Source organism: Amphiura filiformis, chromosome 5 (assembly GCF_039555335.1).
Source record: "Amphiura filiformis chromosome 5, Afil_fr2py, whole genome shotgun sequence".
Classification (NCBI taxonomy): domain Eukaryota; kingdom Metazoa; phylum Echinodermata; class Ophiuroidea; order Amphilepidida; family Amphiuridae; genus Amphiura; species Amphiura filiformis.
In genome coordinates this window covers 43,998,143-44,024,171 of record NC_092632.1, presented here as the reverse complement: position 1 = coordinate 44,024,171, position 26,029 = coordinate 43,998,143, and the positions used below count along the sequence as shown (strand labels likewise).

The 26,029-nt window shown below is 35.9% G+C and overlaps 1 protein-coding gene, 1 long non-coding RNA gene and 1 other non-coding gene across 3 annotated transcripts; 1 reads left to right on the top strand and 2 right to left on the bottom strand.

Annotated features, from left to right (window-relative positions):
- Nucleotides 1-2,829: 2,829 nt before the first annotated feature.
- LOC140152219 (short transient receptor potential channel 3-like) lies at nucleotides 2,830-14,123 on the bottom strand. The gene is made up of 10 exons (XM_072174519.1): nucleotides 14,021-14,123; nucleotides 13,081-13,497; nucleotides 12,036-12,223; nucleotides 11,459-11,676; nucleotides 10,822-10,961; nucleotides 9,476-9,918; nucleotides 7,751-8,191; nucleotides 6,021-6,219; nucleotides 3,146-3,295; nucleotides 2,830-2,835 (listed from the first exon to the last, which is right to left on the bottom strand). Exons 1-10 carry the CDS (start codon nucleotides 14,108-14,110, stop codon nucleotides 2,830-2,832), a joined length of 2,292 nt encoding a protein of 763 aa, XP_072030620.1. The 5' UTR covers nucleotides 14,111-14,123.
- On the bottom strand, nucleotides 4,620-4,693 carry Trnas-aga (transfer RNA serine (anticodon AGA)). The gene has a single exon. It is a non-coding gene; the product is annotated as a tRNA-Ser (tRNA).
- A 3,819-nt stretch (nucleotides 14,124-17,942) lies between the features above and the next one.
- LOC140153191 (uncharacterized) lies at nucleotides 17,943-22,891 on the top strand. The gene is made up of 3 exons (XR_011859075.1): nucleotides 17,943-18,532; nucleotides 22,335-22,500; nucleotides 22,841-22,891. It is a non-coding gene; the product is annotated as an uncharacterized lncRNA (long non-coding RNA).
- Nucleotides 22,892-26,029: the final 3,138 nt, after the last annotated feature.

Below are 26,029 nucleotides of genomic sequence, written 5' to 3'. Positions count from 1 at the left end.
AAATTCAGTAAATTTTCATCGTCAACCGTGTAATTGAATGGGATTATTTTGAAATTTTAAAACGCTTGAAATATCGCAAACAAATGGGCCTATGTTAATAAGTAATATAAATACAAGCTAAAACCGTTGGGGTTCGATAATGATAATAACCCAAGTATATTGAAAATGCCATACGGCCGGGCGGTTTCACAAGTTGCCGGCTCGATCATGTCATCCACCACCTGATTATATCCTGTAAACATGGTGGTAAACAGCTTGCTCAGGAATTCGTAGAATGCGGGCTAAATACGCACGTTGTGGACTTGACATTCACAGGGGTCGTGCAGTAGAGGGTACATAGATTATGTCATGAAAAGGACATTTATATTTGTTAACATTAACTTAGATTATTTTCAGAAATCTACATGTAACCTTTTTTTGGGACACATGTGGTGAGTGCACAATTGGAAAAAATTTAATGTTCTATCTTTTCGATTGTGCACTCACATGAGTCACCACAGACTTTATAGCGTAGGAGCTGAATCCTATACGGGCCCCTACGGGCCTTGATTAAAGATTGAGTTCAACATTCAGCCTACCAATATTTGTTACCATGAGTTGTTAGGATACACCCTCTGGATCACTGGTAGAGGGTAGTGGACTCAAATTGTATGGTACGTTTTTGCTAGAGGTCACACAAGGGTAAACAATTAAAATGCTTTAATCTTGTTGACCGATATATCACATACTCGTCTGATGACAAGGATTATGAAAATGCATTTTAATCGATTATAATAAACAGTTAATATTTATAATTCTTTTTATACATAGGATGCTTCAGTTTGTACATAAAATATATTTCATTGGCAACCCTCCGACTCGGCTATTACAAAAAGGTAATCAAGTTTCCTAGCAATGTGCAATAAATAAAGTATACTGCTGTGCTATTCGTCATAGAAGTAATGATGTAAAAGGATTACCATAGCGATATATGCTGTAAATTTGCATCGCGCCATTAATTATCAAAGAATATGCATAAAGACCTTAATCGTAATTCTATAGAAATTTCAAATTATACTGACGTCACTCACACCTGCACGATTAGTGTCTTAGAAAAGAGTTGTATTGTATTTAATCTATAATTGCACACATACACAGAAATGACAGCCTACTTGTAGTGAAGGGCAAAACATTCAAAAATATATTCATCTATTGCTATGGTAATTAATCCTATTACATCACTACTTCTACGGCGATTTATATGACACATTTGTTTCGAAAGACAAAGGTACAAGCTTGTATTTTTCATAAGTGAATGTCATCAAATTAATTATGCTTGAGTGGAGATATATAATAGTAGTGGGAACTTATTGTCTGCCCCTAGTATACTATATGCGGCTTTAATTGTGGTGTATACAAATTTCATATATTTCCTTAGCCAAGTGGCATTTGGCTAAGGTCTGTTCTGTCAAGTTCTGATTCTTTCTTTCTTCTACCAATCGTATAATTAGCCGTCGTAGCCATCTACGTTTGTCAATTTTGACGAATGTTTTAGGTTTTTAGGACCATGGGGGGGGGGGGGTGCCACAAATGTCACATGATGTCTGACACAAATGTCATGTCAAGGTCATTATGGCCCAAAACTGTTTTTCACTTAAAATGCTGCTCCTAGCTGTTACATAGCACTGTGACATCACTTGCACACATGCATTGTCTATTAATAGCCAGTTTCTAAAAATTGTACACGGAATTGGGGTCAAAGGTCATGTAGGGGTAATTTCCGGTATGTAACCAAATACCTTAAACCTGCCATCGTAGCCATATGCTTTCTGCCATGTTGACCATAGTTGGTCACTAGGACCATTGGGTTGTGCCACAAATGTCACGTGATCATTTGTGGTCACAGTTCATCCACTTACGGTCATTGGCCAAAAACGTAATTTTCACTAAAATTGACTATGACCCCCCCACCCATGATAGATTTGCACACAAATATGTCATCCATACAGCAAAGATATAGAGTCCCTACAAGCCCATTGTGGTTCAAAACGCTGCTGCTCCAGTAAATTACATAGTAGACCTACAATGTCGTCACCACCATGAACCATAGGCTGGTGGTACAAAAGTCACATGAACAACTCTTAGTCAAAGGTCATGAAAAGATCAACATCACTGGCCAAGGGCTGTGTTCTGTGAGCACAATGTCTAGTTATAAGTATTTTCTCTTCGGAAAAGTTCAACACCGCTGCTTTTATAAGTCTCCACTCCTGTTGCACTTCATGCATCGTTGATTAAACATCTTCCTAGCTGTCCTTTGTAATTCATAGATGTACCGGTTCTTGACAGCATTGTTCGTTTCCTAGGATGAAAAGAAATAAGTTTACTTTAATATTTAATGACTAAGCAAATTTGAGGCGTTTATTTAACTATCATATAATTTATACTCAAATTAGTTTTTTTAGATAGCAAGTATTAGACAGAATAGGCTAAAGTAGAAACATATACATGCAGCATATTATACCTTTGGCAATTAAGCACATGTCATAAGCTTACCTCATAATGATTATCATGGTTCTTCAGACCGCCATTTTCAATGCAAGGTTTGTTCTAGGTTTCAAAGAAAAAAAATCCATATTGGTTTCGGAATGAGTAGAATCAGAAGAGCAAGAGAACTGTCACATGTGCGCATATGCAATGGTTATTGGTTAATATAGGACAATCGAGCCAAGCCACCGACTCTTGCATAAGGTGGCAGCTCGAGTTTGCAGTTTCCTAAACTACATGTACATAATACACACACGGGATCATCGGTTTTGTACGTCCCCTCCGAAGGACGGGTACTTTCATGGTTCATTCCTAAATATGTCATGTGAAGAGTGAAATTCAGGGTTTAATCTACATTATGTTATTCGTTAAATTTAATCCTATGACAAATACCTCAGCACCCCTCCATTCCCAGTGATTGAACCTGAGACATCATGCACTGAAGGGGAGCCCCCTTTGTTCTATGAAGATCCATTGTTGTATGAAAAACGCCAGAGGTTTTATACCTAACCCTACATATTTTTAGGTCTCTACATACAGATTTTAATGAAAACCTGGCTGTGAAAAGATACATTGCACATAACATAACAAGCACTTTAAAGTAGATTTCTTGATATATTACCTGACAGTGTTGTTTCTTTGGAATGAAATATGATAAAAACAACCACACATCAGGAATTAAGTTAAATGGCGGTGGTAAAACAGCGCCCTCTAATATGTACTCTGTCATCATTGTGCTTCGGCAGTATTTCCATTCCTTTTCAGCGTTTTCCTGCAATATATTTAAGTGACAGTAATCAAGAAATTGAGCAATATATGTATGCTTATCATAATGACGATAAGAATATATGTTGTGAATACTCTCAATCATCTGGGAATCGTAAACGAGAGATAACATTAAATCTAGTCAACCAGATAACATAACTTGGAGCAACCAACATGCAGCTGAACGTCAGTGGTACTGGTCGCAACGTTGCTTGCTAAAGGTATGTTATCTGGTTGACTAGATTTAATCTTATACAGGGTGAGTCAAAAAAACTGCAATAGGGCAAAGCATCGATATTTATGCAAGAACCAAGTCGAACTTTCCCAATATTAAAAGCCACCTTCTGCGAAAATATGAAGTGAATCGCTACTACCGTTTAATTTTTATAAGTCCTTTTGCTGCGATACCCAATTTCGTTATTTGTCCACGAGATACCATGTACTTTGAATGAGAGCACACAGTGCACGGTAAAGGCACCAGATCTGAAACTTAAATAAGGTTGATTTTTGCGTTATTTTAATTTTCTGTTCAAACAAAAAAGAAAGAATGAACAGTTTAACCAACCCAAAGTGTTACAATTAAACATGACAACAAATAAACACAAATCCCGACCGGCACACAATCCAACTTGAAAAAAAAAGCAAGGGAATGTGCCGGCATGGGAATCGAACCCACGACCTTCCGATCTCTAGACGGACGCCTTATCCATTAGGCTGCGATCACATAGAAGTATACTATTCGGGTATACGGTGCACGTTTTGCAGGTGCACGCGTATAGCTTGAATCGAGCAAGGTAATGTCATAGTACCGGGTCACATAAGAGGGCAATAATTCGCTATACGAAATACGCTCATTCGATCAGGCTGAGTTTACTATAGTATACTCTTATGTGAACTCAGCCTGATCGAATGAGCGTATCGTATAGCGAATAGCAAATACCGTATACCGTATACTTCTATGTGATCGCAGCCTTAGGCTACCAGCTCCCACTGATAAACGGTGGTTAAAGCTGGGTCTAATGTTATAGCAGTCATGGTATACAATACACACACACAAGTATTACGCAAGTACGCATGTGCAGGAGATCATTATTGATGCTTAATCGTTTCCCCAGTATAATTATAAGTAAAGTAGGTAATGGGGATACGCATCCTGCACAAGAACAAATAAACACAATGGGGAACGATTGCTCGCTACAAGAGGAAACTGAATATATTTAATAAGAAAGAATGAACAGTTTAACCAACCCAAAGTGTTACAATTAAACATGACAACAAATAAACACAAATCCCGACCGGCACACAACCCAACTTGAAAAAAAGCAAGGGAATGTGCCGGCATGGGAATCGAACCCACGACCTTCCGATCTCTAGACGGACGCCTTATCCATTAGGCTACCGGCTCCCACTGATAAACGGTGGTTAAAGCTGGGTCTAATGTTATAGCAGTCATGGTATACAATACACACACACACAAGTATTACGCAAGTACGCATGTGCAGGAGATCATTATTGATGCTTAATCGTTTCCCCAGTATAATTATAAGTAAAGTAGGTAACGGGGATACGCATCCTGCACAAGAACAAATAAACACAATGGGGAACGATTGCTCGCTACAAGAGGAAACTGAATATATTTAATAAGAAAGAATGAACAGTTTAACCAACCCAAAGTGTTACAATTAAACATGACAACAAATAAACACAAATCCATAAATTAAATAAACTTTCTAACATTACTTTAAGTCCTTCAAACCTCACTCCAGCTTTTTTAATCCCAATATGTCCAACTTAGTGGATATTTTGTAATTCACTCCACTTCAATTTGCGCGCATTTCATTTTGACATTTGAAAAACCCGTTTTTTTGTATGTTTTTGATAGAGAATAAATGAAAATAACAACAAATAATGTTTCTTCTCCTTAAACAAGACCAAGGGCAATAACAATTTGGGTGCTCCATTTTATTTCAATGCCAATGAGGTTAAGAAAATTGCAGTTGTTCCAAATCTACCTTACACAGAGTGGGCTGACATGCAAATTTTAGATGTCTTTTGGACAAACATTAAAATTGGGTGGCGCTATAAAATGTGTCATAAAAACAATACGGTAAATGCTAATTCCCTAATCTTTTAACACAAGGTCACTGATGGATATACCATATATAAAATGTTTTAAAACATAAAAGGTTCAACTCGGTTCTTAAATAAAAATGGATTCTTTTCTCTATTGCACGTTTTTTGACTCACCCTGTATCTCAATATTGTATTATGCTATTAAAATTTTTATATTCTTCTCCATTGCTTCTAGGAGAGCTGTATTTACTGTAGCAGAAAGTCAAGGAAAATTCGGTGTCACTATAAAATTATCAATTTCAAATTAGTAATTCAAAACTTTCTTTGCGTGTTGAAATGGAATGAAGCATACTATACAAGTCATCAAAATAAAGTTGAGGCACTTTATTTTAATTTCAATTAAGGGATGATATCAAAACTCAATCGGCGACCGATCGTCGGTTCCTGGCGGTTTGTTCTAAACAATGAAACGCGATTCAACCGTCGATAAACCGCCAGTCGAGTTTTGAAGTCGCCCCTCATGGGATATTTATATCACACTAAATCATTAATGTTAATATATAGAACTGTTTGACACTTTATGCCCATTTTCTTTAAATTTTATTTGGCTGTCCATTGCAGAGAAACAATAATGATTTTTTTGTTGATAATTTTCTTACCTGGACTTTTGCGTATGTGCTACTCATCATTGCAATTAAGGCGTTGAGTAAGACTATAACTGCCACCAACAGATAAAGAGAATATATAAAATGTCCCAATGATTCTGTCAGTTTGAGATCTCCTTTCGAGATTTGCAAAACTTCGAGTTCACTTAGGCCAAATAATGCCCAAAATAGTGTCTTCATGGACTCAACTAAGCTGTAAAATATAACGGATATTTTTCAAAGAAAATATGATTGAAATCGGTTTCTTACAAGGAAGAAACTTGGTCTAAATTACGAGAACAGTACATATCCATGAACGTCATATTTTTACATATTTTGCAAACGCTTAGACTATAAACAATTCCCACAAGTTCCCCATCGACTGAAGCATCCAACTAAGAAAGCAAAATATAGGTAAAATTAGTTTCAAACTATTAAGACCCCCGCAAATGTAGAGGCCCTGATCTTAATATCCTATAAGTATATTTTGTAGCATCCAACAGTGTATCATTGTAGGTTTGAACGTAGGATATGAATTTAACATTCGTAAAGCAATAGAAACAAATAGTTCGATCGACCATCGAGCCTTGGTCGATCCTTATTATTTGTGAAATCAATCAATTTACCATTGTTAATTTGAATTTAAAAAAATAGTAACTTGTACCTGTAGTGATATTGGCCAATATAAATAGTTTATAAAACTGCTTAATTAGTTGATAGTTCATTAAAGGCATATTATAACACTTCTGTAAAAATAGATTAGTATTTATTTTCCATAAAATGTTAGCTTTTACTGTCAGATATATACCGTTTTAATTTTGAGCCGAACAAGTGAGGTAAAGCATAGAAAATTGGAATTTACTACTAGCGCCTATGCATGTTACTGCCACGGTTGTAATACGGTACGATCCTCTGGGTGTGTGTGTATGTGTATCCCGCACGCCGTGTACGTATTGTGCATACGTGTTCGACTAATATTTCCATCGTAATAATAAAACGCCGGTTCCGTCGTTTTATTCAAAATCTTGGATTTTGACAAAACTACAGCACCTTTTAAGGTCAAAAGTCTTCATTTTTGCAGAGTATCTTTGTTGCCTAAAGTACATTACAATCGTGTAAAAACCAGAATTTAAAATTTTTTTGAGGGCGTTCTCCTCAGCAAATGTTATAATATATGGCTTTAATAACATGCATCGAAGTAGCATCGACCAAAATCGAACAAATTTGTTTCTAGTACCAGCGAGCTTGAGAGTTAACGCCAACGGAAGTTCCCCTAGGAAATTGCATTTTGCGATACATTAAAGGTATTTCTTTCTATTTGAGCAGTTGTTCCATTTGCCGCTTTCTTTCTCTTAATCATGTTAATGAACAGCAGCCGATCCAACAGTTTGACAACACATAAAACAAGAATGTAAACTGTGCTTGGTGCTGGGGAGGGGACTACTTATTATAACGATTTTAGTCCTCTGTTGCGAGGGATAAACTAATAATAAATACAAATAATAAGATATAAATACTGGCCTGGAGCGAATGAGAGAACAAAACTCGACCGGCGGTTGAACGTCCGGTTTCCATTGTTTAGAACAAAAGAAACCGTATAGAACAGGCGGTCAACCGCCGGTCGAGTTTTGATTTCATTCCTAAATAATTACACTATAACCAATTAATATGTGTTAAACAATTAAGGGTCATACTAACAAAGTTATTGTTCTCGTGTGATGAAATATTACATGTTGTTCAAATACCTTATAAACGCTGTGTTTGGACAATCCTGATCATCTTCACAAAATTCCAGTTTTAAGGCATCAAATGGACGATAAAGCTGCGTCATTCCAAGTGCAAAAGACAACAATGTCATTGTAAACAATATCAAGAACTTGACTATGTCTCCAACCATTCCAAACAATGATATTGCAAGGACGCCCAATCGACCACTGATCATTACGACAGTTTGAAGTAAACGCCCAAAAGTTAAGATGTTTGCCAGTGCAAAGGCTGCTTCAGCGAGCAAGAGTTCGTCATATGGTGACCAGCTGTACCGACTTTCACCAGCAAACATGACTGTTATTGATTCTACCATCACACGGGTGTACTCCTGTTCCATCGGTGCAGAAATTGTTTCCCCCGTTACTAGTTGTAGTTCAACACAAGTTTGAACTCCATCCGCAGTATCGTCGGTGATATTTCTTGTAAAGTAAATGATAAACAAACAAGAATGACTATCACACATCATGACACATCATTTAGTGTAGTAATTCAACGCGCACAATATGTCTTCGTATTTATACAAAAGGTCAGCATTCAATGATCAAGTGACATATTTCAGAGGTAACAAAAAATGATACACGTGTACTTGTTGAATTGAAGTTTCAAAATTACTTTCCCCACTTAACGTCCAAAAATGTTTCTTTTCATTGTCTTTCACATCTCATTTCAAGCTTCTTGAAAGGCGACGCGGGCTTAACATCAAAAAACTTTCATATGTGTTGGTATATATATCATACATCATGATTTTGATTTAAACTTTTGGTCCAAACACAAAGAAATTTACTCCTACCTCGGAATTTTCAGATGTGACTACACTTTTCATCAGCGAGTGAGCGATTGTATCAAGTCGCGATCTTCTTGACCTTTGACCTGATAACAGAGTGTGTTTTTCAATCCAATCCGCACACTAAGACAAATCTTTGTGTCACCCAAGGACAAGACACAGAAGACAGACAAGATGACATTAAAGGTCCGGTATATTACATCCCGTGTCAGGGCAAAACTATAACAGGACAGTGCAAAGAAGCGTATATTGGTGAAACTGAACGCTCTCTGAAAACAAGCTTCTATGAACACATCAGGCCTAGTATCATCAGAGGTCTGAAACCACATTCACATCGAATCTCCTGGACATTTTGTGGACTTAGACAAAGCTCACTGGACAAAGCAGGTGGTTCCAACGTGGAGTCAAAGAAGCAGTCACATTAAAACCAACCAACCATCTCTCAACAGAGACGGGGGACGGTTTAAACTTTCAGGAGTCTACTAGTCTGTTATCAGGTCAAAAGTCAAGAAGATCGCGACTTGATACAGTCACACACTCGCTGATAAAAGATGTAGTCACATCTGAAAATTGCGAGGTAGGAATAAATTTCTTTGTGTTTGGATCAAAATCATTAACAACTTGGGAAAAGGTGGATCATAAATTTCACAGCCTCTCCTCTTCTTGCATTAAAAATATTCTTGGGCCCTCCCAAAATCCCATTTTACAAACACAACTATTGAACATATTCCAAATAGATTTTCTAGATTCTAATACATTTCGGTAATTGCCAAAAATACTTTGCAAGCAACTAGTACGTCATCACATCGTCAATGCGCACGCTCGACCAAATGTGCGAACTGACGATGACGCGATCTGGGTTTCTTAGCAAAGTATTTCCGGAATTACCTAACTGTTCAAAATACGAAACGCATTTTACCTAAAAACTGTTCTGCTGAATGTTGTGCTGTTAATCGTCACATTGATTATTGTCATATTCAATATGGGTACCGCTGTCTCATCAGTGTCGTTATTTACAGGTGGAACAGGATACAGTGTATAACACACAATAGTAGGAGGAGCCGTAGTTACATTCAAAGGTGACGAATGATTTGTTTCTAAATAACTATCTGTTGTACCACCTCCTGGATAAGCCTCCAGAGAGTTTCGCCAATCCATCCCTGGAGCAATGTTAGATGAGTGAAATTGGTTGGAAGCCTGTGGAGAAGCCTGTGGATCTGAATGATATTCTGAACTACTTGAATGATATTCTGAATTACTTGAATCAAATTCTGAAAACTGGACTACAGATTGCGGCTGGACTACAGATTGCAGCGGTCGATATTTATCAAGAAATTCCTTTTCTTGAACAGTCTGATGTGCCTGGAAATATTATCAAAAGTAAATTACTATTAAAAAGTAGATAACAAGTTAAAACACATGTAAAATAATAACAAAGCAGATACATTGAGCATTGACTTGAGTGTTCTAATTCACCGTAGAAGTGTGATGTAACAAGATTCATTGCCATAGCAATTATAGGTAAAAACATTTTTGGAATGTATTGCCCTGCACTATAAGTAGGCTGCACTCATCACCTGGTATGTCTGTGTATGTGTGCAATCATAATATTGAATGTAATATCGCTTTTCAAAGACACTAATCGTACAGGTGCGAGTGAAACGTACACGGACTCTGCATGAAATTTCCATAGAATTATGATCCAGGTTTTTATGGCTATTCTTTGATAATCAATGGTGCGAATACAGCGTGCAGGGCAATACATTCAAAAATTGTTTTCACCTATCGCTATGGTAATTAATCATCTTACATCACTTCTTCTACGGCAAATAGAAAAAAATGCAGTATATCCAATGTAAATTACATATCCAATCCTGCCTTGTGATTATAATCAAATCAAACGCTTATGCCCGCCATACCGGTAATTCACAAATCAGACATTTGGCCAGTCTTGGTAGACGTCTAATGGTTTGTAAATAAATCTATATGTATAATGAAAATTACATATAACACGCCTTTATAAAACCTGATCACAATTTGAAGTTGTTGAATTTACGTAGAAATTACTGTAGAAATTTCCGCAGTGCTTTAGGACTCGGACTCTAATTTTCAAGGATTCGAACACGGACTCGGTTATGCAGGCCTCGGACATTGTATACATGGTATAGGTAACCGTGGAACCTGGTAAAGTACGTTTCAATAATTATGATTATATTAGCTTATATTAGCCTATTTTGCAGTTTATTCCCTGATATTCCGATATACCTTAATTATAGCAACAATACTCAGTGCAATATATATCCAGTAAAACACAAGCTGAAGAATATCAGTCTTACTGCAGCCAATCTTCAGGTACATCTTACGTCCCATACGACGGATATCGTTGATCTCCCGAAGCGTCATTCCTGGAGAAAACAGTTGACAATAGCAAATATTTTCAAAAAGTACGTTTTATAGCTTATGTTTAATCATGTTAATGCATTCGTTACAATAATAGTAACTATCAGAAACGTCAGAATATTTACGACTAAACTGCAATATATTATTGATATTTATTTCAACAGTCATTGAACATTAAGTCAAGTTTTAAGTCCTTATTTGTGTTGCATGTTCTGCACATACCCTTAATGGCAACATTCTACTTTGAAACTTCGATAAATATTGTTTTCAAGCAAGCGATGTTTAACTTTTCTTCAAAATAATAAGCGCAAAACGATGCAGGAGACACTTTTAGACCCTGAGCTCTCCAGTTTTCAAATACAGGATCCACACTTGATATTGCAAATCAGAAAGAATAGTTTATATTCTCGTGGAAATGTCTTCCATGTATAACTATGTCTGCAATTTTTGTATACCAAACAACATCAACAACAAGAAACAACGCGATTGTTGTTATTCTTACCTGCTATACAAATAAAAATGACAACTCTCCCAAATTGATCTAATTTGGCTCCTCTATAATGCAAGTAACCATCTCGTAACGCTTCATCAGAAGCTTCCTCGCGCATCACAGAGTTACCAAATTGATCTTCTGAACTGACTACCCCTTGGACTGTAGCGTAGATGAGAAATCCAAGGAACATCACTCGTGATGCTGTGTGCATGTGAAACTTGACAAATCTGATGATTGGATAGACATTAATATATAAGAAAATGTTGTTATTAACTGTTGAGGATTTTAAAACGTAAACATTGACTATAGTATATTGTTATGAAATTGTCTAAAAATTATATTAAATAAATAATTTTGTGCTTCATGTGCACGTGTGCACGTTATCGTATTGAATCAGTTGACTAAATAATCAGATTTTCGTACGTGGACGTGGTACGTACAATTAATCGCGATGTCACGTGATTGCACTGTAACCAATCGGCGCTCTTGAATAGCACCAAATCGATATTACGAGTTCAAGTCCATCTCTCATTTTGAGAATCGTAGACATCAAAATTAAGATTTTTATACATTATTTGATACTTACGGCACTTTCATTACTCGCCTAATTGGTCCACAAGGTAGAAGAATGTAGAGGATACAAAGAAGTGGGTAAAGGCAGGTAAGGAAGGCTACAAATACGATTCGTTTCAAGGCAGATTGTCGGACGTCAAAATTGAAACCTTGGTACCACAGATCTGTCAACGATGCTTGGCACTTATCGTGAGCTAAAAACTGTCAAAAGAAAAAAACCAAACGGTACACGTTAATGTTGCACAGTAATGATTAAAGGAAGACTCCGGTAATCACGACATTATGCCTTATATGCTAGAAAAATAATCATCAAGCACGAATCACATGGTTTTATTTAAAACAAACTCACATTGACCATAAAACGAAAAAAAACCAGTCGTCTCTCAACATGCTATATTCAAAATTCCCGCGCCGAAATTGTCTAAGTGCAATGACGTAATGGTTATTTGTGTTCAATTGTCGTCAGCCTTCGTTGTAGTACTGGGACGTCATTGCACATGGTGCCCGGGAATTTTGAATATCGCGTGTTGAGACACGGCTGTTTGTATTCGTTTTATGGTCAACATGAGTTTGCTAATTTTCCTAACACATAAGGCATAATGTTGTGATTGCCGGAGACTCCCTTTAATTATGTACTAGATGAAAATTGATAGGGTAAGTAAAACATGAGATTTGAATTAAGTGTTGAATAACATGAATAATGAAATCAATAGTGTAAAGAAACACGAGAATAGCGTACTTACGACAGTTTGCGGTCAAATGTACATGATCCTTTTAGAAATACAATCTTACATTTCCATGGTTACGATAGAAAAACTATATTAATGAATAAAGATTAAAAATGTGGATAGCTGTTTCAATAATAGTCGCGTAATATTCTCAATCGCCTCTTAAACCTTGGTACTAAAGATCTGTCAAAGATGTTTGGTTTTTATCGTGAGCTAAAAAATTTCAAAAGATAAACGGACGTTACACATTTAAGATAAGCAATAATTTGATGTATTTTCATTTTAAGAAATTAGAAACAATGGTAAATCTTGAACTTCGAAAACGCTTACCCCTTTAACCTGAAGCAAAAGAGCATCTTTGATTACTGTTGGAATCGTGTGATGTCGTGTACACTTTATTACACACGTTGTTTGTCCACTTGTTTCCTCACCAGCGAGTAGGTAACGTACTTCATCATCACTTCGAGTCAAATCCAAAACTTTCCTGGAAACGTTTTCCAAATTTTCAGACAACGTTTCAAATTCATCATTCATTCCCTTCTTTTCTCGTTTGGCCCGTTTTAAATCCTTGAATAGATTGAAGATATCAGTTACAAGATTTCCGTTGGTTTGTAAGAGGTAAGCTTCTGAGCTGATGGCGTTATAATAACGGTATATGATTCGTGTAAGCTGAGTAGTTGGTAGATGACAAAACCGTTTCTTCATTTCATTATAACTCAACATCCTTGCACCGTATTTCATCAGAATCTAACAGATAAAGATCAAAATATTTTAATCTGAATATGGTGTTTCAATAACAGAGTGTCTCGCGTGTGCTTTACACCTACCTGTCATCTGTTGAGGTCATTTTGTGAAACACCAATTGGCTGTCATAAGTGCCACACTAGACTTATACATTTATGCATCGCTTGTTGCAAGATAATAAGAACAACATTTCGACGACTTTATCAATCCTCGCCAACGTTCGATTGTTGAGCACAAAAAAACATGGCTACAATGACAAATCGATTTTTGTTTTCTTTCAACAGAACATAGGTACAGATACCGTAAACGAATTTTAGACACGAACTAAAAGTGCCCTCCCATACAAATCCCACCAGCAAATAAGGGCACGTACCCTTAATTCTTGTTGGGATTTTTAGAGGGAGCTTTCTATTTGTAACATGAAATTTACCCAAAGGCAAAGGAGACCAGGTGCGCCATTAGGCGAACGTTTACGGTAGTAGCCTGTTTATTAACTTATAACAAGAGAGCGTTACATTAATGTTACCTTAACTATTACATAGTTGTTATTCTCAGCTGCTAATAGAAATGGAGTTGTTTCTACGGTGTATTCTTCATTGTCTGCAGCACTCTCCATAATGTACTGGCCATGTTCCTATAAACACATGCATAGTTTTACATATTGATTAAAATGTGCAAGGTAAAAGTTTGATTAGGATTTCGTTTTGTACTTTGGCGTCTTTAGGGTGAATGTCCTTATTATACAATGCAGTTGACCATTAGCTATAGCTGTAAGCAGAGACAAACTTCTGTTTTAAGTACTCTTTTACAATTATTTAATGAGAATGCAAGTATAAGTGCATTTTCATTAGCTTTTATTTGACATTATAGTGTTACAAACAAAAATATATACTTTGGTAATTAAGGGTTGTCGACTAGTTGGCTAGTTAATACAAAAACAATAATTTGTCCCTCATAATAGCGACTGAAAGGCGATTCGGTGATTTACTCGCCCGGAATATCGCAAAAATCATCAATATACTATAGATGGCGGAAAACTTCAAAATACGCCTAAGATAATACGCCTAACCTTAGACGTCTAAGATGCAATCTTAGGCGTCTAAGATGCAATCTTAGTCGTCTTAGAATTTCGCGGTAGACTTAAATCAGGGAAGTCAACGAATATCACAGGATCAGAAATTCCAAACGGCCAATCAGCGTATTCATTTATTGACCAATGACATCTTAGACGCCTAAGATTTTACACGCCTAAGATTTATTACACGTCTAAGACCCGGGGTCTAAGATTGATGTTGTAGTAATGGATGGTATCACCAATGTGATAGCTCGCAAAAGCACCTTGGAAGACTACTAGCAGCTCGTATTACATATACCATGCGCAGTGATCGATCATAAAGTACGGCGGGATAAGTTTCGAATATTTTATTCACTATTATCAGAGAAGTGCCATTATAATCCGGCACAATTATGGAAAATCGCCGCCCCATTGTGTATCAGGTAGTAGAACAGGTTGACAAAATAACACGACCGCCAAACATGCCCACACAGCCTGCAACATCAGCTACAGGGTCTGGCCAACAACCGGGTCAACAACAACAGGCGCCAGTGAGAGCGAGAAATTGTTCAGATTGTGTGACCGCCAAGTGATGGGCGCACACCACTAAATAAACTCCCATTGAAATACGTGTAAATATACATGAAAGTAAGTTTGTTTTTCTACCCCATGTAAAACCATTTTTCATATTTTGGTAGCACCAATGTCTTAAATAAAGATTAAAATTTAATTTAAAATGGGTTTTTTGACAAAATTTGAGACTAACTTTTAAGCTACGGGGACCTGAACAGCGCCACCCTTATTTTCAGCTTGCACGAATGCCTCCTTACCATGTCCGTACGCGGATTAGTTTTGGGAGCCAAACTTTTGACCAGATCAAGATGCATCATTTTGTGATATTCTGAACATTTACCAATTGCATATCTTTTAATTTAATTATAATAAACAATCATGGCTACTCATCTTGCTCCCAAGGGACACCCACTTGTTTGCACTACCGACCTATGTTTACCGGGACTATCAAGGGTTACACCAAATGCGGAAGGATTTAGTGGTGTGCTGCCTTCTAAGAACAAAATATTTTTGTTTTTCCTTATTTTTGGAATCAGTGTTAAACATCTTAAAAAAGTGTCATTTCTTTTTATTGCTAGTCGCTCCAAAGTTATAAAACAGCGCTTCAAACAAGTTCGCACCTAGTGAAAAATGTGCTACTTTTTGCCCTTTTGAGAATTCTAGGGTCACAGCAACATAGTAGGCCATGTTATTAACTGTATTTATTCCCATTGATATCAGAAAAGTGATTGATTTCTTTCAAAAATATTCACAATCATAAATATGACATGGTGGACAAACAGTATGTGAGCATTCCCCCCGCTCTTTATCATGCAGTATATACGGATATGCCAAAGGCCTATGTTCTAAAGTTTGGGGGTATGGGTAGCTGGAACGTCATTTTGGCACTTTAAAATGTTCATTTTCCAAGTTGTGTGTATTATTGTGGCAAGATCTAAAATTAAGAAAACCCATCATTCAAATTGTTTGATATATTTCTCTCTTGGGAATTGAATATTTGAGAATATCTTAAAAATACCGGCATTTTGGGCCGTGTATTACGAAAAAAAGCATGCATTGACTTTCAAAGTCTATTGCGACCCAATTAAATGGTCAGTGATTATTTTAAAAACGTTAATATACGAATTTTGTTCTTATAATTACATTTTGCATCAAAATAATTTCAAAGATGTTTCAGTTTTTCTGCGCCGGGATAATCAAAAGTGACCACTCCTGTGATGTTAAGGCCAAAATAGCTCATTTCTATAGCACGGTCTTAAATTGTCAATTCGATGGGAACTTGTGTTTTGAAGACAATTTCGTGTGCGTTTAAGAATGAAATCGCGTATTTGTACACGGTAACATAAAATAGACATGTTTTCTTTGCAAGTAGAAAAGTTTCAGGCAAAAATCTCAACTTTTTGGCACTTAAAATCAGGTATCAATCATGCCCATAGCCTAAAAAAATGAGTCTTCGAAGGGCGCACACCACTAAATAAACTCCCATTGAAATACGTGTAAATATACATGAAAGTAAGTTTGTTTTTCTACCCCATGTAAAACCATTTTTCATATTTTGGTAGCACCAATGTCTTAAATAAAGATTAAAATTTAATTTAAAATGGGTTTTTGACACAAGTTGAGACTAACTTTTAAGCTACGGGGACCTGAACAGCGCCACCCTTATTTTCAGCTTGCACGAATGCCTCCTTACCATGTCCGTACGCGGATTAGTTTTGGGAGCCAAACTTTTGACCAGATCAAGATGCATCATTTTGTGATATTCTGAACATTTACCAATTGCATATCTTTTAATTTAATTATAATAAACAATCATGGCTACTCATCTTGCTCCCAAGGGACACCCACTTGTTTGCACTACCGACCTATGTTTACCGGGACTATCAACCCAGCAAACACAAAACGTTTAGAAAACGTTTTCTCTAGGTTCTAGTTTGGTCTTTTACGTCTTCGTCTTCCAAAACGTTTTAAAAACGTTTTGACTTGGTTAAAATATTGTTCGTTTTACCATGACGTTCAGAAAACGTTTTTAAAACGTTACAAAATATTTCGATTTTTTACGTTATTTTGCCACGTTTATAATACGTTATTTCCAGAACGTTTTCCGAACGTTTTGTACAACGTCAATTAAATGTCTTTCTAAAGCGTTTAATTATTATTTCATATTATCAAAATGTTTTAACACGTAGCCTACTCTGGTTTAAGGCACTGTATGGTCGTAAATCCTGGGGGACAGCGGGGACACGTCCGCATACACTTTGGGATATCAAATGTCACCCCCACCCCGTTTTCGGCAAACACTTCCCTGGTCTAGTTTAGAATTGAAATTTTCTCGCGCTCCGCGTACTTCATCGAATTCAAATTCACCTTCATATTCACATCCAATTCACCGTGATTGGGGGCTAAAATAGTATAACAAGATTTGTGTGAATAATACGCGCATCTCCCCGTAAACTTGACCGGTAAAAAGCAATTTGTCTATGTCATACCCCTGATATCTGGTACGTCAGCAATTAACAGAAAGGAAAAAGAGGAGCTATCATGTCAGATGACTGAGGAAAAGGACGGAATCGAAGGATTGAAGAAAGTAAAAAAAAAGAAAAGATACACATGACAAAGCCGACTAAATATTAAATCAACAGGGATTAAATAATTCCTTGAATTCTTATGACAACCCCTCCCCCCGACATCACAAAAAAGAAAAAAGTGAAAGAAAAATTCCTTGTTGTTTATAGATAGCATTAAACGCCTTGATTTGGTATAAAATAGTGTAAAATTGCATATTTTTTTTTTTTTTTTTGGAAATGAACCCAAATGTGTATCAACTTTCACTTCAAAATATGAAACTTAATGTTCGCCTGCTGTGCGCGCATATAAATCCCAGCAATTGTGAAGTCAATGATGTCTGTATATTGTTGATGAATACAAGTTTAACTGTTTAATTCTTTATTATATGTGCATCAATCAGGAAACATGTACCTAATTTGGCAAGTGTTTCACGCAGTCCTTTTTATTATAACAATCTCTTCATCACAGCACGGTTCAATTATATGCATTCGACAACATCACTTCTCGGACGTTGATCTCAATTTGTAGAGTTAAGCTTTTGCAACCAACATTTTAAAGTCAGCCTAAGCCTAGCATAAGCTGCTGGTTAGTGAGGAACTGTGTCTTAGAGATTGTGATGTATGACCCGGGTGTTTGACTTGCTTGACATCTTTAAGTGTGACCTATATAAAAGTTTTATGGTTTTGTGAATCGTCTGGCAACCCAAAATTCAAACCTGGAATGTGAAAAATTATACGTTTCACACGATCGTTTATGCTGGCATGCTGTTCTAAGGAATATACATCAAGTTGCTCATCAAAAGGAACTATTTGCATCTGTTTCTTTCAGTTCTACCAAACAAAGGTAAGATTGTATTTTATTATTACTATATTTGCATTAAACATGTTAAAGCGTGTATGTTTTTAGTCAATTTAATCAGTGAAGTTTTAAGTACAATGAGTAACATATGGCATCCACAATATAATGACGGTTGATGTAATTTGAATTCGAGGAAAGTCTTTAAAAGCTGAGGACTTAAGATGTTTTTAATAGGATATTGTTTTTCTAATTATTTACCATTCTTGACTTAAAAGTATGTTGTAAGGTTTGATGATATTCATGGTTTAATTCCGTATTGGTACTACTAAATAAAATACTTGTATGTTCGTGATGCATTCGTATAGCCATGATAGCTGGCCTATTCGTCGTGATTGAAAGCTTTATAAAATTGCAATCTCAAAATTGAAAAAGATCGGCGATGTTGTCAGAATCGAAAGGCCGTGCCTACAATTAATTATTTGATTGAAATTCAAGGTGGTTTATTGACTTGAGTTTTGTCTTGTTTGTCAAATTGTTATACCTATTTCATAAGTCTATCTGACATAATGTGTTAGATGAGTATTAGATTAGCATGACACTCATGACACTCGATCATCAGATCGTCGGACAACTTAGTACCTGATTTAATTACAAGTAGGCTATATTATTATTCTCATCTATATCATGTATATTTACACAGGCAAATTCCTGAAAGTAGTAAGAGAAGTCATCAAGTATAAAAACAGAACACGTGAGAAGTAACATTATTAATTACAAGTGCAAAAAAGAGTGGCCGTGGTTACCCAATATGTAAGCAATATGTGATTAATAGGGAGTATTTAGCGCCCAAAACCTCATAATTTGAATAATTACTTTAAAGTCAGGCAGAAGGGTTTACTGGAAATCCATTGAAATGATTATCATGTTGCCGGTTATTGCACCCAGAGGTGTATTTTGTGCACCCAGAACTTCACCTGTACCACCTCAGTCTTGACCTATGTTCTGGGTTAGTCACAAACTCCAAGTCCATGGTTAAAAACAACAGATGGTATGACCTATTACCCAGAGAAGTTCAAGTACGCTAATTTTTGCCCTAAACAATGGAATGTTGGAATATTTATGAAATGATTGCAAATGAATAATGATGTATATTGATTGCTTGGAAGTGGAACACATTTGTTTTTATTTTTAGTGTAATTAATTAGGTTTGTGTTGCCTGAAAGCACTGAATTAAAAAAATCAAAGAGATCGATGACCAGTACGATTCTTTAGCCCTAGGTATGCATGCATAAGAGTTCAAAATGATTAAAAACAACAAGTAGAATTTTTAGCTGTAAATTAAGACCAAAATCAAGTTCATGTAGCCCCTGTAGTCATTAATTTATTCAAGTTACACATGCGAAACGCCCTGTTCCCATAGACTTTGTGTGCTCCTCTTCCCCATCCTTCCCTCACAACTTTCGATCAACCACACATCTCCAGTAGTTGAAAAGCTACATTGTTCATATTTACAGGGTTGTTCCTAGCAAACACAAAAACGTTTTTAAAACGTTTTAAATAAGTTATATTTTGGGTTTTGGTTCCGGTAAAATGTTTTAATAACATTAAAATGTCGGGTTATATAAAGGTCATGAAATCGTTTTAAAACGTTTTGTATGAAAACACACTACAACAATATTTTTAAAATGTTTTCGAAATGTCATTGTAAACTATTTTTGCAAACATTTTTGGCCAAATATTTTGTCAACACTTAAATAACATTATGTTAAAATATTTGCACCCCGCAAACACAGAAATGTTCTTAAAATGTTTTTTACAAAACGTTTTAATAACATTTAAATGTCGGGTTATATAAAGGTCGTGAAAACATTTTTAAAACGTTATTGTAAATATTTTGGGCAAACATTTTTGGCAAAATATTTTTTCAACCTCAAAATAACATTCTGTTTCGAATGATTTGTACCAAGTTTTCAAAAATGTTTTTGGAATGTTATTAAAACGTTTTTATACCCTTTATATAACCCGACATTTAAATGTTTTTTTTGTAAAACATTTGTGTTTGCTGTGCAGTAAATTACCAACAAATGTTATTTAATGTTAAGAAAACGTTTTACACCATTAATGTACCCTTTATATAACCCGACATTTAAACGTTTTCCGACAACCTTTTATAACCTTTTGCGAATGATGTCGAAAACGTTTTGTGTTTGCTGGGTTACTAATGTTAGTGGTGTTTTAGCTTTCAAATGACACCAAAACAAACTATGACATTTTATCAATTAAACAGATCACAATTTAAAATACATAACCCACCACCCTGTTTGGGTGGCGACTGGGAAAACGCATATCCATTAGTATTAGATTACCATCTCTTGTAATCTTAGTTGTTCTCCTTCGTATTAAAAGCAAGACAATTACTTATTTTGTACATGTAACATGTCATAAAATCATATAGGCCTTAAGGTCTGGCAACTGCTGGTTCAGAAGTTCAAGATATTGTCCTTCGTTCTGTTGAAACATTTTTCGATGTGCTAAGAACATTGTCGAACAATATCCATATTCCGCAACATTGAAGTTTATCATTTGTTTAAAGAGTGATAGAGTTACGCAATCTGCTGTTTAGTTAGTTATCAATTAGAACTTTGTACAGAAACATGACAAGATAGCTTTTTATTGTACCTGATTGAAATACAAAAAACTATGTCAATATTTTGGTGCACTCTTAAGGGATCTAAAATGAGCGTTTATTGCGTTTCGACAGTATTTTTTGAGGGACATGAGAGCACCTCAGACCTATCGAATTGCATTCTGAATACGAAGCATGTCTTTCTGATATCAAATATTTTTCATTTTTGAAAATCACAATATAATACAAATTTTATGACAAATTATAAAAATTGATATAAATTCAAATTTTTGATATATAACAATCCTCGAAGTAAATTATATAAATCTAATGACATATTCTTAAAGTGTATGTAGTAGGGAGGAAAAGCCGACGGTCAATTGAAAATTTTGACCTTTCATATTGAAGATATGGATTTTTTTCCCCAAAAGACTTTTTTTTTGGTGTTTTGGGAAAAAAATCCATATCTTCAATACGAAAGGTCAAAATTTTCAATTGATCGTCGGCTTTTCATCCCACCTACATACACTTTAAGTATAAATCATCAGATTTGTAAAGTTTACTTCAAGTACTGTTAAATATCAAAATATCAATTTTAATGATTTGCCATAAAATATGTATTACATTGCGAATTTCAAAAATCAAAATTATTTGATATCAGAAGGACATTCTTCGTATTCAGAATGCAATTCGATATGTCTGATGTGCTCTAATGTCCCACAATAAATACTGTCCAAACGTTCATACCCCAGCCCTTAACTATAAGTTTTGCTTTTTGCAAAACATGCACATGAGGGCCGCATGTGGTTTTATATTAAAACTCCACTCAGCCAAAAAAACTGTCATTTTATACCAAACAATCATAACCTGTGCAAAATGTTCCCTTGCCTCCACCCTATACTAGCTTTAAAAACAAAATTATGAATTAAGATGCAATTTTCGTGTGTTCAAAAGTACACAATATGAAATTGTGGTTGATTTACACAATTGAAGTACTAATAATCATGATCATTTATAAATAGGCCATAATTCAAAATAGGCCTATGTTTGACATTTTGCACTTGCGATGAAAATCACAATAACTTTATTCAGTTGTGGGTCAAAGTATCACAAGATACTGAACCATCAACAACGGCAACATCATAAACGATATTGACTTCCAAATTCCATGCGATAATGCATTAAAAATATTTAGCTTTGATTCATATGTCTTTATTCCAGATACGACACCTTAGTCTTGTTGGAGGACATGATCTCAACGAAACCATCAGGAGGATGATGAGGAAGCTGGGAACGAACAATGTGTGGTCCTCCTACAGTGTATAGGGAGAAAAGGCAAGCTGAGCATTAAAGATAGCCCTTTCAAGTTTCTACAAAGTTATCGTCAGTAAGTTTCATAGGCCCAAGATACAATCTATGATTAACATAATATGTCAAATCACGCAGGCCTTTCCTTTTGGGTGAGAAAACAGATCCATAAGCTTCCATAGAGCTAAGATCGGCTAAGCCTAAACAGAATGCATATAATTTGTCATGCTGTCTGAACCAATCATAGTGGGTGTAATATACTCATATTCTGTGACTATAAAATTAAAATATGGATATTTAAATCTGACCCCTAAATCGGACATACGTTAGGAAAATCCTAATATTGAGATACAGACCGTTTATTTTGATAAAGGAGTTTAATTTAATACTGAACTCATATCATTTCCACCTTTCTATAGAAGCTTGCATGAAGAATCATCCTCAAGCTAAGGAGGTTGAGATAGAGAAGGACTTGGAGATTATCTGAAAAGAACACCAAATCTTCCAGGTGGAAAAAAGTATAAAGTAAGTTCAAATATCATTGCTGAAATGCCAAATTCATTTATTTAATTCATGTAGGCCTAAAACAATGTCTAGGGATTATAATATAAGCACTCATTCTAGACACCACCTTGTCCTCTATTTGTAAACACGTTTAAATGCTAAACATGTTTAGGAATTAATATGTCTTAATGTGTTTAGATATTAAACATGATGTTTTGAAATTTGACATTGGTGTTTAGGTTTTAAACGTATTTACAAATTGAAAAAAAAAAAAAAGTGTTCAATCTCTAGACACTGTTTTTGCAGTGTATTACTATGTTTCTGTATCTGAATATCAAAAGTGCATAAATATTGTTCGTTGAATGTAAAATGAAAAAAATATCGCATATCGCACAGCTCATTTTCTTTTAAAAATAATGTTTAAAAAAATAATAAAGCATAGCACAAAGCTATTTTACCAAATGTATCTGAGACATACTTTTTTGTCCTTACATTTCACACACCTACGTGATGTTTCTTTCTCTATGGAGCATTTTTGTTTATTTTCACTTCTCTTAGGTTCAGTAGGGGCACCATGCCCCCTCCCCACACACACCCCCACGCGCGCATTATGATTTCGTTATGGTTTATACAGACCTTGAAAATTACTCAGAATTAATGATACTGATAATATAAATAAGTTGTCTGGATATCTAAGGGTGACCATAACCTGATAGTATTTTTTTATTCATAGAATTTCTTATGCCTATTTATATATATTTTGTCATGGCTGCTATTTTAGTGAGCTGATAGATTTAAGGGGAATCGGGTTTCAGTTCAATTTAAAAATGATGTTTCCCAAAATGATGATCATGCTTATAAATAGATTGTTTTCCATTTTATTATCTATAGAAAGCTGGGAATGTGGATGCAGCGGTACCTGTAGGGGAATTGGAGGATGATGAGCGCGGCGAAAATGAACGTGGCTCCCAACAGGAAGAGGAAGAACAAGACTAGGGGACACATTGAAACTGAAGACCACAGGCACTGTACTGGTAAACATGCTAGTTTTACAACATTGTCGGACAAGGTGCTCACTGTCTATTGAAGTATATATATTCGATAAATATAAGGTTTAAGTTTAAAATAGCTGTGATTATATATCAGACTTTTATTTTAAAACATTTCTCATAAGCATGTTAAGATGTTTTTGTTTCTGGCGAAGTGACGTCCTAATCGGATTAACTACCATAGCAATAGATGAATACAATTTTTGAATAGATCGCTCTGCACTACAGCAGGTTGCACTCATCACCTGTCTTCAATCATATATTAGATTGAATACAATACCGCTCTTTTCAAACAGGCTAATCTTACAGGTGCAAGTGATTAGCATTTCTTTGACATAATATATGGTTCAATGCATCGGTACCGCATGGACGTTGTAGGCATACGGGGATACAGTCAAAATTTTATTCATCTATTGCTATGGTAGTTAATCCGACTAACTACGTCACTTCACCAGTGTATAATCACCAACGCACTGAATGGTCTATTGTTCTATTGTGTCCGATTTGAGCGCTGACATATTGGAAAATGTTGCCAATCAATATTCATGAGAGTGTACATTCAACGTCCAATTTTCGAAATTGGGTGACTTGTGCTTGGCAGGTGTAAAATACATCTGACTGGGCGTTTTAAATACGTAACGCATAAAGGCATTGATATCATCGAATGGCTGCCTATAGTGCTGTTAGCGTTAGGCCTATGGGGGGGGGGGGGGGGCTGTGTTTAGTTTCTATAATAATTATTATAATGCCTACATTTTGTCATTCCTTTTTCTTTTCTCTGTACTTATTCTTTCCTTGAAGTATCACTCCCTCTTCTTATCTCTCTTCCCTTCTCCATCCCCTCTTACTTTTTGTCCCTTCTCATTCCTTTCATTTTTCTTACCTTACCTTTCTATTTATTTACTTCTATTTATTTATTTCTCTTCATTTCTTCCTCTTCTCTCTTCCTTCAACCCCCCCTCTCGTTCTTCATACCCCCTCTTTCACCTCTTCCTCCCTCATCCCTTCCCAAGACCTCTCACAGAAGAGCTGCCCCGCCCTTCAGTACGCCACTGTTTATGACATTCTCCTTCTTAAAATAAAATAAAATGTCAATTTGTGAAACAACTTTTATATAGGCCTATACCGGTATACTTATTATTTGTTACATGTATACGTATAGACGAATCCAAGTAGCCAAGTCATGGTCAGGATTTGGTCGGACATCTTTGGGTAGCCGCTTGCACCAACCTGGTGTTTTGAGAGTCCAATTGTGCAAATAAAAGCCGCCTAACACCCAGATAAGATGTAAGGACGAGGTGGGTTAATAGAATAATAGCCAATAATGTATATGATGGAGATAATTCCGCAGGTAATCCCGTCGTATCTACATAGTCCTTTTGTTCGCAAGTACATCAATGCATAGATACCGCGTATAGTTAATCCGATTATTATGTCACTTCAACAGCGAATAGACCATGCTGTGTGTTTGGTCGAAGGGAACTGTATAATTGTGTTATTCTTTTGTCTACCTGTGTTTTCGCGGAAGGTGTAAAACGGGTGATGGAATGCAGTTTAAAATTTCCGCCAAGGCCGAATCATTTCACATTTTGAGTGCATTGTAGCCGACGGCTACCCAACTAAAGGCTGCTAGTCAGGTGTAGGAATGCGTGAATTTAGATTCGTCTATAGCTATTACCATTATACAGTACTATAGACATAAATGGCAGCCTTGAATGCTTGATGTGTAATCATTCAGCAAGCGCATTCAATGTATTTAAATGAAGCACCTGAAGTCAGTGGGGTGATCACGAACTGTACTCAGCGGCTAATGTGTGCTTTTTGTGCTTACGGCTACTCAATCACATCCTTGTGTGTTATTACAACAAAAGGTACTTTTCGTTCCAGACGTCGCTTTCACGCGCCTTTCGTTTGATCACTTATTGACAGTAGCCTGCTAGGTAAAGCGTTAATACATTGTCGGGTCAGCTTACCGATTTAATGGCGGAAGCCCTTTGTCCCAAACAAAAGGTACCTTTCGATGAATAGCTTGTCAGATTTCAAATCGGCACAAGG

Excerpts from the sequence above, each read along its gene's own strand:
- LOC140152219 (XM_072174519.1), bottom strand. The coding sequence starts at position 14,110 with ATGGAGAGTGCTGCAGACAATGAAGAATACACCGTAGAAACAACTCCA. Across the intron at positions 13,498-14,020 it reads ACAACTATGTAATAGTTAAG|ATTCTGATGAAATACGGTGC; the intron begins GTAACATTAATG and ends TTTATCTGTTAG. Across the intron at positions 9,919-10,821 it reads GTATTGTTGCTATAATTAAG|GCACATCAGACTGTTCAAGA; the intron begins GTATATCGGAAT and ends TAATATTTCCAG.